The 18,356-nt window shown below is 40.1% G+C and overlaps 1 protein-coding gene across 1 annotated transcript; it reads right to left on the bottom strand.

The window, feature by feature from the left end:
- Positions 1 to 1,424: 1,424 nt before the first annotated feature.
- Positions 1,425 to 17,875, bottom strand: WDR75 (WD repeat domain 75). The gene is made up of 21 exons (XM_079310708.1): positions 17,744 to 17,875; positions 17,469 to 17,598; positions 16,681 to 16,746; positions 16,029 to 16,122; positions 15,285 to 15,409; positions 15,072 to 15,142; positions 14,413 to 14,526; positions 13,798 to 13,886; positions 12,857 to 13,015; positions 12,497 to 12,556; positions 12,294 to 12,409; positions 11,647 to 11,819; positions 10,727 to 10,890; positions 8,350 to 8,533; positions 6,835 to 6,929; positions 6,395 to 6,490; positions 5,679 to 5,842; positions 5,052 to 5,111; positions 3,836 to 3,979; positions 3,664 to 3,755; positions 1,425 to 1,788 (listed from the first exon to the last, which is right to left on the bottom strand). Exons 1-21 carry the CDS (start codon positions 17,827 to 17,829, stop codon positions 1,584 to 1,586), a joined length of 2,487 nt encoding a protein of 828 aa, XP_079166834.1. The 5' UTR covers positions 17,830 to 17,875; the 3' UTR covers positions 1,425 to 1,583.
- Positions 17,876 to 18,356: the final 481 nt, after the last annotated feature.

The following is an 18,356-nucleotide window of genomic DNA, read 5'->3' as shown; positions in this document are numbered from 1 at the left end:
TACAGAAACCAGTGTCTTCTGAAGTATCTTCATATCCCCACATTCATGTTTTGACATCCATGATAGTGAACTTCAAGAATAAAAAGGTACATTTTCTATAATAAGAACTTTTATATTAATTTTTGGTATTTTTTGAATTTGCTGAAGCCAGCACTCAGACCTAGTGGTAGAACTGTTTTTACAGTTCTTTTCAGTGCCCCTGTCTCTACACCAGTGTTCCCATTTCTCATGGTTTAAGACTCCTCTCACTCTCACCATGACAGGCCCAACATCCAAAGTACTTCAATCCTAAATGCACAAGTCACTGTTGTGCCACATTCTGGGTACTGCTACAACACAAATTCTACCCTGGCTGCAGCCTGGAACCTGTTTAACCCTGTGACAGCTGATGAAGGACCTGCCAGCACACCAAGGGAACAAACACTGCCTTTGTGCTAAAATGGGAGAGGTAAATCTGCCAGAAAAATAATTCGGAGGTGCCTTCCTTGATGCCTGAGGATGAATTTCAGTATTTCTATACGTGGGTAGAAGTGACAGATTTTGTCTGTTGTAGGATATATTTCCCCAAAAAATTTTAAATGTTGCCACTAACAGCCTTCCATTATATGGTGTTACAGGAGAGGAAGCAAAGCATCCTCCACTTTGTATGAAAGGCAGAGTGGGGAGAACTCAGGATTGTTCTTGTTCCAGCAAAATACTGTTTTCTTCAGGGCTTTTAGTGACCTGTGCCATTTGCACCTGCTTGACTTCATATTGCAACACCACAGGAGATTGTATTCACTCTTAGGCCCTCAAATTCACTACTTCAATTCTGCACTCTGTATAGTTCAGTGACATAAAGGAATTCCAGCTGATGCATTAAAAGCCTATTTAACTGGCTGTTGCACAAGCTGATGCCTCTCCTACATGATGCAGCTGTGTTGGTATTTGGAAAGGTTTCATAGTGCTTGATACACTGAGTACCCTCCATCTAAGAATCTCCACACTCTCTTGTTTCTCCATACTCTCTATCTTTTGTGAACTCCACGAAAGATTAATATCTATATTCTCTAACCAGCTATGTTAAATCACTCCTCATCTGTCTCAACATCTGGAGAGGAACTTCTGGGGAGGAGACTTGCTACTTACCTGCATACAGCACCAAGAACCACTCTGATTTTCCCTGCCACACTTTGAGCTAAGCTAAGCTCTGTCACCAGCTGAAGGCATTTGCTGCTGCTGCTTTGGCAGCAGTAACCCAGCCTCAGTGCAGAAGATTTTCAGCAGCTGAGCTGTTACTTTGCTAACTGATCACAAGTCAGATAATGATCTCAGTTTTGCTATTAGCCTTTTAAATATACTTGTAGGGGGAGGGGAACCCCCAAACCAGGTTAAGCATTGTCTAAAGTCACAGAGAATCTTGCAGTAATAAACTAAGAGCAGAATCAGCTTTTAAAACTTTAATCCCTCCCCCTAGTTCCACATTCCTTTGGAAAGAGAAGCTGCTAAGATTTTTGGCCAGAGGACCTGAAAAAATTTTTTAAAGAATATTTAATCCACAAAGCTTCAACTTGTAGTATAAAAAAAAAAGTTAAGATGTCTCTTTACAAGGCTGATAGCCAACTGTAGTCCATTTTTCTTATTTTTCGTAGCTCTTTTTCCTGGGATTTAGACAGTTTACATGTCATCTCCCCAAGTAATTCCATATGGCTTGTATCTTCTTGTTCCATTGCTGGGACATCTTCCTCATCTGAATCATCCTCTGCTTTTTCACTTTCCATTTCTACTTCATCAGCAACTTCTTCAGCACTGGAAGGTGGTTGGAAACAACCCAATTAATAAGTACTCTCACATACTACAGTATGATTTGGGACAAGTTAAGTTACCACGCAAACAACAAAGTAAACAAGACTTTATCATCTTTTTTTTTTCATTTCAGCCTACCTTAAAATTACTATACTACTCTTGCCATCTCAATTTCAAGCCATTTTTCAAATAGCTCTCCTCTAAGTAAACTTAAAATAGTTTTTCACTCTCAAAATATAGTATGCAAGTGCAGAGCAGGCAGGTCAGCATTATGACAAATGTTACAACACTGCAGTCCTACAGGATCAGAAACATTGGATATACTGGTAGATGAGACAGTATTCAAGAAGGCCATTCTTCTCTTTCAAATCTGAAAAAGATCACTTGGTCTTAAAAACTTCCAGAATACCTAGAGCATTACTAGGGAAGAAAATTCTTTGGTTGTTTTTGGTGTTTTTCTCCAAGTATAGAGAGGTGTTTAAAGTGGCTGCTTCCCTTCCTAGTTCAATTGTTTAAAGCCTGTGCTGAAGTGGAAAGCACCATTCCAATGAATTATATGGAACTGTTATAATTTAAAATGCATTAATTAATAGTATTAATTCAAGTGTCTGTTGTATAAATAGTCCAGATCTATTAAGAATGAAATGCATGGCAAAACAGTACTAAAAATCATCTGTTCTAGTCCAAACTATTAATCACTCACAAAACTTAAATGGAGAAGCACAAGGTAATATCATAGCACCAAGGAAAATAGAAGCATTTAATGTTAATAATATATCCACTGTATAATACATACACTATACAGTGATAAATTGTGGTCAATCTTCAAGGGCCCAGTGCTGCAGGCCTTACATGTACCTTTAAATGCACAGCCATACTAATCACCACTGTCAAAGTACAAGCTCTGCAAGGGCAAATATTTACACAGGTCATTGAACTCTCACATTCTTCAGGACTGAAACTAGATGCAAGTTTCCATGTATCAGATTTTTGCCAGTGTTTTGTGGGTGCTTTGTTGTGCCATGCAGTCTGAGATCTTGCAGCAGTGGCCAGCACAACGTGGCAGAAGCCAGGACACTGCTGTTGTTGCAGAACCCAGAGCACTCTCTGCAGCTGTGTTTGCTTTTGGGCAAGCCCTGGACCTGTGAACCACCCTGTGAACTGACAAATCCACACCAACACCTGATTCCAAGGACAGGTTCTCATCCCTGGTCTGGCAGAGTTTAATGAAACATTTTAACTGCCTTCAGTGGAAGTGACAAGGTATTAATCCTAATACAAGACCACTGTCATAATTCCTGTGTCTGCATTCCTTTTTTAGCAGCATATATTGATCCCAAAGGAGAAAGCTACAATTTTAAGTACCTATCAAACTACTCTATTAAAGTGGAATTAATGCACTGTAAGCCAAACTTGGATGTGCTTACAGTATACACTTGTATTTTGTAGCTTAATTATAAATGACATTTGAGTTCTAAACAAATTCTTAAAATCAAGCTTATAACTTCCTGGTGCATCTAGAAACTGAAACCAAAAATTATGCAGCAAGTCATAGAAATTTCAAATACAATTTAGAATCTAATATTTATCCAAAATTAGCACTAAAAAGCCACTAAATCCCTGGAATAAAGTTAAAGTCATAGAGAACATCTAAATGTAAAAGGCAGCCTTTTAATTATAAACACTTTATGCAAAACCCAGCAAAAATAACAGCAAGAGCCAATACACTAAACAGCCAGACCATTACCACACATTCTATTATGTTCTAACTATTCTATTCTAACTTACTGAATAGATAGTGTTGGAAAACTGCTTTTACACTCTGAACAAAGATGTACATAATTTAAAATTTATAACTAAGTTTTGAACTTTTCTTACCTTTTGTTCTCTTTGGAGATGAGCAGTGAGTTAATAAATATAGTGCATAGGAAGGAAGCAGATGGCAAAACGTGTGCTGGAGTGTGCAAAAGCTGCAAGGACAAATCAGAAGTTTTATTAAATATTTTGTTTATTGTGATTTTACTTGTACATTTACTGTAATTACTCCTACCTCTTTGACAGCAGGTGAGGCTTGCTCCTGCTTTTTATGAACAACTAGTTTTCCAAGGTCTGTATCCTCCTGTGCTTGCTGATGTCTGTGCTTTCCCAACAGCAAACTAAATGGTGTCATAGGAACACTTTCTTCTACTGCCAGCTTGAAAAAAAAAGTAAGTAGAATTTTAGTGTCACAAATCTAAGTTCTAGTTCTATCTAAGTTACCAAAATTCAGAATAAACCCAGGTGAGAAAAGTCTACACACAAAGTTAACTCAACTGAGCTACGTGATTTTTAGTACTCATTCTGTCAGATGTCTGGAGAGAATCCTGCGCAGAGGGTTGCAAAACTCTCCAGAATCTGGACCCAAGAGCACTAGATTTTATTTTGCTGATCTACCTATTAACATTCAATTATGGAAGGTGGTGCATGGCCAGAAAACAAAAGGATGGGTTTTTCCAATTCCACTTAGACCAAAAGATCATTTATACCCCAGCATCATCTGCAGAGAGATTCAATTATGTAATGGGAAGCAAAACATGGCACCTTGACTTTGGGCATTTTCCTACATCAATATGCATTAATTTGAACACCAAATTATTTCTCCACCCTCCAAAGAAACTGATTGCTTATGTCCACATTCCCATAGCATTTTGTATTAGAAAGACACTAACTTTTACTCTAATCTATTTTATCTAACCAACCAAATGCTGCTGTTTCAGTGAGTACGAAACACTTCTTCAACATGAATTAAAACACAAAATCCAATTTCCCAGACTACTTCTCCACAGAAATACATACTAGAATGCAATTCTGGAACTTCTTCTCACTGATAAGTCACAATTGACTGACAACTCTTCATTCCCATCAAAAAGCACAGTTCAGACCACACTCAAGGTTCCAAGTGTTACAGAAACCAAGGTAACAAAAGAACTTACTCCAACATTTTACTTCATCTGTGTAAGCTGAATCTTTAAGAAAAATATTTTTTTTCCCCAGGGAGATGGAGAGTAGCTTACTGATACCTTTAAAAAAAACTTTTTACAAACAGCACTTTTTGTCAAAAAATAAACAAATCCAGATTCCTGCCCCTTCAGCTAAGTGCCTGTGACTCCAGGTAAGGATCTGGTGTACATTTTCATGACAAAGGGTAATTTCAATTTGACAACATGACCGCCATCAAAATTTTGAACTGCTCTATCCATCTGAGCTAGAACTTCTATGAGAGGTACCTGTCTGCTTGATGGTGTGAGCCTTTCTTCCAGAGACTTTGTGCTGAGTGTCATCAGCTCCTAAAACACAGAGGGATGTAGCACCATTATCATATGTGAAACTGCTTTCCATATTTCCATACCTTGCCTACAAAAGCTTCCAACTGGCCCAAATGCTTTTATCAGTCAAGTGTAAGAGGCAAAGCCATCTCTTCCTCTTTATTTTGTAAAGAAATTGAAGAGAAGCAAGAATGGACCTAGAGGTTCTATAGACTTTTTGGGAAAACAGGCAAAAAACCCTACACCCCCATCCAGAAATTACAGGGAAACTGATTTCCTCATGGAACATTTGAATAATCTGCAGTAATTCATATAAATTCTAGGTGTTTGTTTAAGTTAAACAGCATAGGCAATGTTCCCAAGTTATCTAGTGTCTTGTATCAATGAGGCAGCATAAACTATTCACCATAGAAAACCAGTAAATACTTCTGAGCTTTAGGCTGTTTTGTGAAAGCTTTCAACAAAGCACAGTTTACAGTAACTTGAAATCAAAAAAGGAACTCCTAAGCAGAACTCTGAATTCTTATCAACCCATTTTAAAGAAAACAGCTTTCCCCCAGGAACCACCTACCCATTACTATTCCTTACTTGTGTATCTGTAAGAAAGAACAGTTGGGATTTTCTTAGCCAAAGGTATTTTTCTGTATTTTCAGGTTCATCTCTTGGCACAAAGGCAGCAAGCCGGATCTTTTCTTTACAAAGATTTCTCTGGATGTAGATTGGCCGTGGCTCATTTGGCTTAAACACAAACACTGCAAAACCAAGAATATCTTCTTTTAAATCAGGAACTTCTTATGCTCCTGGCTAGCTGTCAAAGCCCTGCATGTCACAGCCAGCAAGGCTAAACAGGATTGCCTCCAAGCACCAGTTTATAGGAATATAACTGGATAACTTTGCTCAATAATAAAAGGGACCTTTCACAGTATTCCAGTCCACATAACATACTTGAAAATTAACATTTCTATAGGAAGAGTTCTCTTAATTTAATGTCAGAGCTCTAAAATGTAGCTGCACAGTTCTGCATTTTTAAGAGAGGGTCAAGAACACTTGAGATCCACACCCAGAAAGTGTGGTTAATCCTGAGATATATCCTGTACCTGAAACTCCCTGCTGGAAAAAAAAGTGACACACTTTATTTGAATGCTGCTGTCAGATACAGCTCAGTTTCCACATGTGCAAGCACACACTGACGTCCCTCTCCAGCTTTCATGGTCTGAATTCTAAGAAAACCTTTGCTAGAAATTGTGCTTCCCCAGTTTTAAATCCTGCTGATTATGACTTATCAAAGAAGGCTTTGTACTTACAGCTGGACTCTTTGGAGAGCCACGATATTGCAGCAATATGTTCAGAAAGGGGATCAGGCTGTAGAACTACAATGTTGAGATGGGCACTCCACTCCACTGGAAAGCAAGCACAGCAACAGCCAGAGTTAAAAGGAGCCAAACAAAAAGTGAAACAAACAACACACAGGGCCTTAGGTGCTGGAAGAGGCAGCTCCACTCATTCCCTGATGAATAAAAACACACAAACGCTACCAACTCCTACACAAGTGTAAGAAATACCACTTACTACTGGTTATCGTTCACCTAACTTAAAATTTATTCTGCACACACACACAAAGCACATGCACATGGACAGGATACTATCCTAAGTATGAAAATCATCCCATTTCCACAGGGCATTTTGTAATGTGCTAAATCTGGAATTGAACTAGAATTATTTCAAGGTTTCAAGCTGATCTTACATGCACAAGTGAGCAGGTTCCAGCAACACAGAAAGCCATAATCAGTGGCACCAATAAGGTACTTGGAACATGTTAGTCTCCCAAAGCAGATGTTCCTACAGAAGTAAAAAGTCAAAACAAGTTAATCACCTTCAGAGTTCATCTTTGTTTTTCTATGTAGCAATTACTCACAAGTCACAAAAAACATTCAGTTATGATTTAGTTTTGGGATCTAAATCCAAAGGTTGCTTTTTGCATTCACCTCCAGTGGCATGAAACTCCACACAAAACTATCAGATAACTCTGATGATTTGAAGTGTGCATGAATGTGTAAGGATTACATGTTTCTACAGCATTCCAATACAAAGGAGGGATTTTAAATGCTTAAATAAATTACAAACCCATATATAACAGTGTTCACACTGGGATTGGAAAATAACTTCCATATTTAAAGAAGTTTTACTGTTGTTGAGGAACTAGAACAAGAGAATTAGTTAAAAAAGGTTATTGTAAATTGTTCCAGTTGAAGAAACAATGTGATTTGAATTCTCAGTCTCTTGTTTGAGATTAACAGAACAACCTTATGACTCCTAATGATAAAAGATTTTCAAAAAAGCTAGTAAGGAACAGAATTTGCATATTAAAGCATAGCCCTTTGAAGTTATTCAAGTAATACAGTAATTCATTATATTCCTAGAGCAATTTATTTCCTTTTAACATAACAAATGGTAAAGGTTGTAAGAAGAGGCAGCTGGCCTGGCAAAAGCTTACCACTGCACCAAGCTGGTGGGTCACATGGCTCCCACAATTTTCCTGCACACCAGTTTCAGAATAACATTTCTCAGTTTCTAGTCTTAGAGGACCAATATAAAACATCACATAAAAGAAAAGCTTACCAACAAACACAACACATAGAAGGGAGAAACCTATGTATGCTGCTATGATTCTTTGTGTCAAGAGTCTTTAAAATATTGTGACCACACAATGTTGATATCTTTTATCATGACAGCATACAATGGAGCATTGCTGGTATAGTCTGCCAGGAAAACATGGATTTTCAAACAGAGGTTAGAGAGGATCAAGATATGTATTTCAAAGTACAGATAAAGTCATCATGCCTTTATGGTTTATTGATACAATTTCTATTTGTATGTATGCATACACAAATAAAGAAGCAACTTCTTGAATTTACACTTTCCCAGGACTTTGATTCACATCTGGATTAATGGGGAAAAAGAGAAGGGCTATCAACACACTACTTGTGTGCTCCATGATAAAGATTTAAGGATGAGAAGTACAGGAGGCAAACAAGTAAGAAGGAACTTCAACACTTGATCTTATTTTTAACAGTATTTTTAACCAACCATCTTAAAACCATTTTAGTCTTTTCTATATATGATATGAACTTAAGACTGATAAATTAAATGCTTATGTGTATATGTTTATAAACATATACAAGATCTCGAACTGCTATGAATTGATTCTTTCTTTTCTGAGAGTTCAAATGAGACATAAAAGAGCAGATGAAAAATGTACCTTATATTTCCAGGTGGATGGCAAAATGTACACTTAAGATCCCAAGTAAGTGAATCCCATACAGTGACAGTTTCTTCAAAGCTAACAGCAAGCAAAGAGCCATCTTCTGAGAAGCAGCAGTTTGTAGCTTGGTAGTTGTGGTAGCTGCCTACAAAGTCACAGCTCCAGCTGACACTCTGCTGTGCTGTGTTGGATAAACAAGCCAGTTAATTCAAGTCTATACATGAAGAAAGAAGACTTCAATTATTATTGCAAAATAGGCTCAAGAACAAGGCAGTTTTCTCTCATAATTTTTGAAGAGTACAGAGAATCTGCTCTGTTTTAATACGAGAAACAGCTGGTAGGGTTTTCATTTGTCCTCAGTTCTAAACTTGAACAGTGAACCTTGAGACTGACATGGTACAATACTCATGCTTAATTTGCCAACTCCTTCAACTGTGGTCTCAAAGAGGCAGAGGCTAGGTAAAATGATACTCAAGTAGACTCAACACTTATTGTTCTGAAAAATTGTTCTGTCATATCTCTAGCAAGAACACATAAGTATCACTCAAAACCTGAACAGAGCTTGCATTTGAGTACAACAAAGCTCATGGCTCATTTACAGAAGATTTGAGGATCACCAAGTGACCAACCAGCATGCTTTCTTGTGTTGGTTGACCTGCCACTGCATTCTGTTGGGACATCTTTCCCACTGTTGATAGTTACCAGAAAATTAGCTGGAGCAAAGTGATGTACTTACCACATTAATATACATTTCCCAGTATAAAATAATTTCTACAGCATGCTTTTGAAACATTTGAGTAGGATGAGGAAAAAGAAGGAAAATCACCCTATGCTAAAATACCCTTTATATAATGGTTACAAGTTGATGATTAAAAGACCTGCCTGTAAAAAAAAAAAAAAAAAAAAAAAAAAAAAAAAGGCAAAAGGAAAAAAAAGAAAAAAAGCCAGGAATGATTGACCACTTCCGACTGCATGGCACCATCTAGGGGCCCAGCAAGAGACCTGCTGCAATTAGCACACACCAGAGTGAACTCAGCTGGAGTGAGGAGCTCTTTGGTAAACTAGTATTTGCTACAGCAAAGCTGCAGCATGTCAAACCTTTCTACCTGAGCACTCCTACTCTGCCCCACTGGGCAAATACACCAGAGCAGTCACCACTAATTGGTACTTTTATATACCATGAAACAGAACCCTGTAGTCACTTAAAAAACAAAACAGCCTGATGAGGCCAGTCAGCAGATACAAAACTATTGTGTGGAAGAAAAAAAAAAAAAAAAAAAAGTTTCATCCCCAACTGACATTATACTCAAGATCAAAGTATGTGCTCATTAAGATAAAGTTTAATTTAGTGTCAGAATAATTTATGAAAAAAAAGCAAAACCAAACACTCTTTCAGATACCATTGAAGGGATTACTATTAATACAGTAAACAACACAGGGTTTTGTCTTTCTCCCTGTCTTCAACTACACCTGAGGAACAAAGAGCTTGGAAAGTTAGGCAAAGTTTGCCAAATGGAAACCCTAGCAGCTCGTAAGTACTTCTGAACACGTTCTCACTGCCCATGAAAAGGCAGATTACTAAACTGCAAGCAGCTCAGCAAGACCACTATCACAGCTACTTAGGCATGAAATGACAAGACATCAGATGGCAGGAAAATGCCACTTCACTTTAGTGAGCCTGACACTGTAATAACATTTAAGTAAAAAGACATTAATATGTTGGAAATCTTTTGTATTTTATGTCCAAAGGCAGACAGAGCAATCAATAAACATACACAGATGGTCTATTTGAAAGAAATGAACATCAGCATGTCTTCCAAGAGGTGAAATTTGGTTATTAAAAGTATCTCAGAAATACCTAAATACCCATTCTATGATATTCAAGTACCTAATGGAAAGGATGTTCAAAAAATGAACTCTGAAGTGGTGGATCTGTAGAATGGCAAGAGTGCTATTATTTTACATGAAGTCAACTCAAACAGATTAACACATTTCTGTATCCTGCTCCTTTAAGAACAAGTCTCAAATGAAAAGCTTACCTAGAAGACTGACAAAAATCTATTTTCTGAGCATGGAAAAATCATTACCACAAACAATTCTTCAACCAATGAGCAAAGGCTGCCATTCCCCAGGAACCTCCATACCAAACTAACACTGTAAAGCTATGGCAGAATTCCATTACAGGATGCTCAGGAGAGCACAATACTTCATGCAGCAGCAGAAGCAGATCAATGCAGGGGACTAAGCAAATGAAAGTAGGGTCTTAATTTCTACAGGATGGCTTCAAATGTCATTGTAGGTCATTTCCAACTGAGGTTATTCTCATGGTTCTGTGGTACAAGGTGCAAGTAACTCATATTTTGGCCACACTTACCTTCTGGATCAGTGTCTTCTACCATCACCCAGACTTTAAACACACAGTCTCTTCCAGTTGTTACCAGTATGAGAGAGTCCTCTCCCAGTTCATCCATGTCACGAAAGCACATGTCTGTGATGTGGTTGTCATGGGGTGTGTTTATTCTGGTGTTCAGCTCAAAGCTATAGGAAAAGAAAACAGAAGCTTGCCATTCTGTATCATTTGGAACTTAGGGAAGACTTCAGTTCAAGCTGATTCTGGAATAGGCAGGGAGAAGAGAAATCAAAGGAATTTCTAATTAAGACAGCTAAATTGCATTAACAGATCAGGTTTCCCTAGTGGCTTCCATACAGTAGCCCAGCACCAAGAATTATCACTAGGCAAGCATCTCTCAAATACTCAGCCAGAACCCTGGGCAGCCCTTCCAGTACTTAAAAATCAGTCATGTGGTTGATCTGTGTAGTAGCTTTCATTTGCCTTGTTTCTTTTAGAAAATAAAAATTTGAGGTAAAAATGTAAAATTTTTAATAGAAAAATCAGGGAAAGTATATTAACCAGATGTGTATGTTAGCTAAAGACAAAGACAACAATATAATGATAATCTTCTGTACCTTCTGGAGAAGGACTAATCAATGATGGATTACACAGAGATGGGAAAATTGTATGAGCTACAGAAACATTCTGTCAGGTCCATGACTTTTAATACCAAGAAAATATGTGAATTTAAGTCCCATGTTACAACAGTCTCTGATTACTCTAAGTAAAACAGATCCAGAGCAATTATTCCCTATGTGCATTCAGTGCAACTCTGTGCTCTGCTGCAGATGCTGTAGATTGCATGGTAACTTCCCAGATCTGAAAAAACTCTGCCTCTGCAAGGCAATATCTGTGGAGGGATTTGTGTGACTGACAGCTGGAAGGCCAGCTGCTATCATTACCTTTGTATTTCCTCATTGTAGAGCCACAGCTTCAGCTGTAGCTCGGGGTCAGTCACTTCCTCACTCTCCTCGACTGTGGCCAGCCAGGTGCCCCGGGCGCTGAACGCCACCTTCACCAGGTCCGACTGCTTCAGCCCCGCCTGGTGGATGTACTGCCGCTGCACAATGTCCAGCTGCAAAGCAAGGACAAGGGTGCATTCCAGAATCCAGGCAGAGCTGCAAGAGATCCCACTCGTGAAACCACACAGAGAGGATGTTCTGAAGGCTCCAGCGAGACCTGACAGGGCCATGGCACAAAGTAGTACTCCAACATGTGGGAAAAGAAGAATTAAGAGCATGTGCATTCCACAATGATGCAAAGCATAGGAAATAGTGAAAAGTAATTAGAAGGCGTTTTACCTACAGATTTTTGACATTTAACAGGATTGCACACTGTTTCAGAGTACTTTTTTCAGTATCAATATTTAAATTTGTTTAGCAAGTAAAGTCAGAGATAAAGCCAAGAACATCTCTGCCTGGAATCCAGCCGTGTGGGATAGCTGCAAGGTTTTTTTTCCATTTGCCATAAAAGTCTCCAAATAAATTCTGATGCACAAGTTACTTGACTGAGTAAGTTAAAAGTTTTGGTACAAGCCCATCCAACTTACACTGAACAACTGTTGGTCACTCTGGAGGGAATAGAACTGCAAGTGGCCTGGCTCTCCATTCAGGACCAAAGCTTTAGTTCTAGGATCAACTACTAGGCCAGTCTTGATGTCCCTACCTGGAAACAAAAATCAGGACAAATGACCAAAGCTGTCGAGTGATACATTCCACCCTCTAAGTGAAAGATAAATTTTAGTGCACTTACTTTTGATTAGCCCTTGAATACTTCTGGAAAACCTTAGGTTGCTGTTGATTATTGATATTCCTGAAAAAGAAAGCAGACCAAATCTTGCATAAGGCACACAACTCATGGTGGGAAAGGGACTGTAACCATCTGTACTGTAAATGTGTATTTTCCCAATTTATGACACCAAGTTGGAAAGCCAAGTTACAGCAGTGACCAGGCAAATTCACAGAACTGATCAAACAGCAAAAGAACAAGCATGTGTTTTTTCAGCTCACTAATGAAATTTTATGTACTTCTTAGTTAATTCATCCAAAATCAACAAAGCTCATACAGATCCGCATTTCCATTGAAGTGGTACTTGGATGTGTTTTGGCTTACTGTTGTCTGTGTGCAAGGTGCAGCAGAGAACACCGTCAGAGGACATGGAGATGTACTCAATTGGAGACCCCAAACGAGGCAGGAAATCCTTCTGGCATGAAGACTCATTGTGCCACTGGACTAGAACAGATTCAACTCCACCACTCAGCAACCTGGTTCCTTTTCCAGAAACAGAATACAGTTAGAAGACTTTGCTTAAAAAGAAATAAAATCAACAGCCTGTGTCTTTACAACAACATGAGTTTCTCAAAATTTCCTAAACTGCCACAAGTAAACAATACATCAAGCCTGGACAATACACATAGACATGCTTCTCATTATCCCCTTTTAAATTGATAGAGAAACTTGGATTAAGTAACAGCAAGTTGTCTACAGTGAAATTTAAGCAATGCTTTGGGAATAGTAGATCCCATCGCTTTCTGTATCAGCTGGATATTTGTATTAGGATAAGGCTGAATTGTTCTGCTTCTGTTAGAAGACCTTTGCAGTAAGAAATACCTTAAAGAGGACAGTTCAGATCACACAATTCATATAAAAGTGTAGTATTTCTGACAGCAGGTTTGAGCTCAGACAAGACTGGCTTGTTTCATTTGGATGCAAGTAAAACTGGCAAGAACTCGGTATTAATGAAATGGAAGGGGAGGAAGAGTGGAGGTGAGGAGAAGATGTGAAGAGAAGGGGTTTTCTTTCTACCACAGAAGGCAGATATTTGACATTTTAGATGCCAATCAAAGTGTATATATAAAATAACAATTCCTTTCATTTTTATTTCAGATTCTTCCTGGATATACTTAAAATTCTAGAAATTAACTTGCTATTAAGTAGACAAACTCGGAACTTCTATAGATTCTTCCCTGTCTGCTTCAGAAGGTTTTGTTTGATGGAAATTTTTGGTAGTTTTATTATTGCTTTGTTTTGGTTTTTATTTTTATTTTACTCACCCTCCATAGAAAAAGCCAGATCCATGACAATATCATGATGCCAGTGCAGTGTGGAATATGTGTACTCTTTTTTGTGGTGGAAATTTCTCCTGTATGGAAAGGAACAAAAGAATTCTTTACTCACATCAACAGACTAAACTAAAGGAAATATGGAAATTAATCAATTGTATCATACTTTCCTCTAACTTCTAGACTAGTTTATCCTACTGTCAAGTGATGCAGGAGGAGGAAAGGAACCACACTACAGGTTTTCAGAACCCTCGTGATCCACACCTCACAGATGTACTGAGCAACTCAGCCCTGGAAGCAACTAAACCATGTAGTGTTTTTAATTCTGTATTCCACTGCTGTGCTTTCTCTCACTTGCCCATAAAGAGTTATTTCAGCTGCTCTTGCATTACCTTTTATATCTAAGTTTAGATTCAATGGAGTATAACTTAAGATAGGCATTTTTTCCACGTGGCATATACACTGTCAGCACTGCAGGTTCATTGCTCATTCTGACTTCTGAAAATGGGAATGCTAAGGACAAATTAGACTGCTTTGCTCAGGTTTGACTTAATTCCTACAGTTAGAGGAGCTTATGGGATACATAGTTAACCAAGATGCACATACCAGAGGCGAATCTTTCCATCAGCATGGCCAGTTGCAATGCAATCCTCCTTAGGATGGCACACAACACAACTGAAGCGATTGTCTCCTTTTGTCTTCACTGTACTTAAAGAAAACCTTTTAAAATTAAGAAAGTAACTTTAATTGTAAGAGTTAGATTGTTTTTTTTCTAAAACAAATCTTCAAAAGGATCAGCTAGTGCACATAAAAAAATTTTCGACTAGCAAAATTAAACATTTTCATGTTGTTATGGTTACATGCACTCTCAAAAAATAAATAGTGACAGACTTATTTTTATTTTCATTTCCTTAATTCTTCACCTTCAATCATGCTGAAAGAGTTTTTGCTTCTGTCTTTCTCTCCTTCTTTCCTTTCCTCCTGTTTTCCTCCCACTGTCTGGACCCTGCCCAAACTATGTCACCTATTTCAGGTCAACATCAACCTAAGTATTTAATTGAAAAAAACTACATTCCTAAGCTGCAAAGGTAAGGTGCCACTGATCTGCTCACTGTTCACTTCTACAGGAAGCTTCTTATGCAGTGACTACGTCCCCTCCAGCAGAAAACCAAACATGACATCATGTGTGCACACATCATGAGTTAAAAAACATTTAGGATATAACAGACTGAATCAATACCTGACATTTTCATTCTCATTCTTACCTGTTCAACAGTTTTCGTTTAAAAAAATACACTTGGAGGTTCACATCCTTCACTGACACCACATATGTATCCTGTTGAAGTAAAGCCATTTAGGACACACAGATTAAGATTTCTACAAAGTTATAAACAGTGTAGAGTTCATTTGAGAGGAAAAAAAACCAACCCCAACCAACCAACACTGCAGAGAAGAAAAAAACCCAAAGGTGAACATACTTCTCTTCCAAACGCAATGTGCTTCATAGATGCATCCACATCATCCAGAACCACCGAGAGCTCCTTGCCTTCCAGATCTTGGCCTACTCCTTTTGTCAGCTCAACTGAGACCAGCTGGAATGTATCTGACCAAAAACAAACAAAAAAAAAATTCTGTCTGAAACCAAGAGTAGCACTGAAGAACGAGGACCAGACAGTGGGTATCACTGCAAGTGTAGGCAGAATTCAAGGGAAGCTGTGAAATATTTGGTCTTGCTCTGAAGTAGCAATAAAGTAGCAATATATTATAGTACACAGTAAGACCAGGCTGTATTTATTACAGATAAAATCCCATAAAAAAATACCTAGGCATGCTGTGCATAGGACAAGACAGTTTATGGTAATACTGCCTAAGGTGGGAAAATAATCTCTAACACTCATACCCAAATTCAGTAGTACAACCTGTACCATGGTGAGCACTGCTCAAAGATGAACTGCATCTATAACACCACATCCAAGCAGTACATGCTTCAAAAGCAAAGACAATCACTCTTCTAGAAAAATACTGGAATGATAGATGTCACAGAATAGGAACGAAAGAGGTACAAATTGCAGGACTACACATACTTGCCAGAGGACTTAAAAAATATGTCACAATTTATATATTAAAGCCCATTCTTGCAGCACACAGCTCACATACTGCTGGGACAGTAGCAAACACACAGAATGACTGAGATGACATGGATGATGCTACTTGTACTGTACCTCGTTCACCCTTCTTTGGAATGACAACAAACACTGAGTCCTCAGCACTAGCAAGCGTGTACAGTGCCAGAAGTTTGGTTCCTACAGTGAAAGTCTGAAGGAAAAAAGAGAAGGAAATCAACAATTACTACATTTATGTGCCTATCTTTGAAATAAGGAAATCATGCCTTAAAGAAACATTCATGTATTAATTTTAATTCTCAATTCTAAGACAAATACATCTTTATTCTATCAAGGATGAATACAAATGTTAGAAAAGTACTAGTAAAATATGAGGCATCAGGATTATTGAAAAGCCTCAAGATACCTTATCCCTAATACAAAGCAGAAGGCATACCTAGAGGTGGGTATTTAGTAGAAAATGTGAGCAAGAGTAAGCAGCCCTCATTTTCAAGCCATTGGATCAATTCCTATTGGTGTATCCCAAACTGCAGCACACTTCCCAGAGCTACACTGGACTTGAAACTGCAGCAGGTAGTATGTCAGTACATCTCCCATCTTCTTCCCCAAAAGGAGCATCATCATCACCATCACACATTCTATTACTGCCATAATTAGATGTGTTTTAGGTTGTGTTAACAGTAGAACTACCCATCTCAGACTGATCTGTATCCATGTTTTACATGCTTTTAAGAGGAATAACTCAACATACTTTAATGGGAATCCCATCCATGAAGTCCCACAGCTTAATGGTGCCATCGAGTGAGCAAGAATAGAGCTGAAAAAAACCAAACCAAAAATAACTATATAAGTAATAGCACTATATCAAAGCCAGGTTCTACATAAAATCACAACTACAATTCCAGGTAACTAAGCAATAAAAAACACAGGATAGAGACCAGCTCTGTGCTGCCTTCAAACAAAGTGCAAGTACATTATTACTCTAGTGTGAAATGTACACTGTCACGGGAATGAATGCACAGATACCCACCATGTGAACATCTAATCCTGCACAGTTAATATACAGATCAGTCCCTCTTGGTAAACAACTCTTGTTTATATCCAGACACCAAAAAAACCCAAGCAAGCTAGTAGCAGGGAAGGCAGGCTGGGGGCAGAGGGAGCCACTGGGCAAGTTAAAGAGATTTAGTCACATCTGCATCGGTACCAGCCCATACAGAAGGGCAAAACCACAGTATTTGTGACTTTCTTACACGCTTCTTTTACCCTTTCAATCCAAGAACCGGAAATTTTGCTACATTTCCGCTTTGCTGTTATTCCATTCAAGGAGTGCAATCCACATGACATTTCACGCTCGTGTTTGTAGGAAACTGACACAGCTCAACCCTTCCTGTCAGATTTCAGCCGCCCATCAGCTCTACGATGCCCTAATCGCTCCCAGCCCCTTCCCAAACCCCAGCCAGCCCCGGGAGAGCCCCGCGGCGGCACAGAGGGCCCAGGGCCAGCCCGACCACCCCCAGCCAGACCTGCCCCGCAAACCTGCATGTGGTTCTGCGGGTTCAGCTGGATGCCGGTCACCAGGTCGGCGTGGCCGCCAATGAGCCGCAGGGTCTCCTCGGTGTTCACGCTGTACACCTTCACGAAGTCCCCCGACACGTACAGCAGGTACCTGCAGGGGGAAACGCTGTTACCCGGCCCGAAGGGGCCCAGGAGCCCCGCGGCAGCCGCAGGCCGCGGGGACACCGGCGGGCAGAGCCCCGCTCGGAGCTCAGGAATCCCCCCGAGCGCGCCGCCCGGCCCTCTGCCCCACTTGCTTGGAGTCGGCGGAGAACACTGCTCTGGCTCCGCGCAGGGCGCTGCCGCCACACCGCACCACGCGGAGCGCGCCCGGCGCCACCATCTTGTCCCGCCGCCACCCGCGCGCCGGCCCCGCCCCGCTCGGCGCTGATTGGCCCCGCCCGGCTCTCATTGGCCCCGCCCCGCCCGGCGCTGATTGACTCCGCCGCCGCCGCGTGCTGCGGGAGAGCCGCGCGCGCGCCCCCTCATGGAGAGCCTGGGATGGCCTCCAAGGCGGCGCGCTCAGACCAGACTCCCCCTAAACACTGCCAGGGACGGAGACTCCGCCACCGGAGTCCCTCTGGGCAGGTCCTTCCAACCACTCTTATTGTGAAGAAATTCTTCTTAATGTCCAATTTGAACCTCCGCTGGCACAGCGTGAGACTGTGTACCCTCGTCGGTTTCCTGGGAGCAGAGCCCGCCCCTCACCTGGCCACAGCCTCCGGCCCGGTAGTTTGCGCAGGGCCCTCCATCAGTGCCCCTGCCGAGCGCCCCTCAGAGCGCCGGTGCGTGCGGGAGGCTGTGGAGCCCGCGGGGATGCTGCCCGTGCCCACTGCCAGGGTTTATCATCTGAAGCCTCCCCTGGCTGCG

The sequence above is a fragment of the Erithacus rubecula genome, assembly GCF_903797595.1.
Source record: "Erithacus rubecula genome assembly, chromosome: 8".
Lineage (NCBI taxonomy): Eukaryota > Metazoa > Chordata > Aves > Passeriformes > Muscicapidae > Erithacus > Erithacus rubecula.
The sequence above is the reverse complement of the archived record's forward strand: the minus strand, read 5'-3'. Positions and strand labels throughout refer to the sequence as shown.

Excerpts from the sequence above, each read along its gene's own strand:
- WDR75 (XM_079310708.1), bottom strand. The coding sequence starts at position 17,829 with ATGGTGGCGCCGGGCGCGCTCCGCGTGGTGCGGTGTGGCGGCAGCGCC. Across the intron at positions 5,843-6,394 it reads GCTCTCCAAAGAGTCCAGCT|TGTTTGTGTTTAAGCCAAAT; the intron begins GTAAGTACAAAG and ends TTGGTTTTGCAG. Across the intron at positions 3,980-5,051 it reads TCACACCATCAAGCAGACAG|CTGGCAGTAGAAGAAAGTGT; the intron begins GTACCTCTCATA and ends TTTTTTTTCAAG.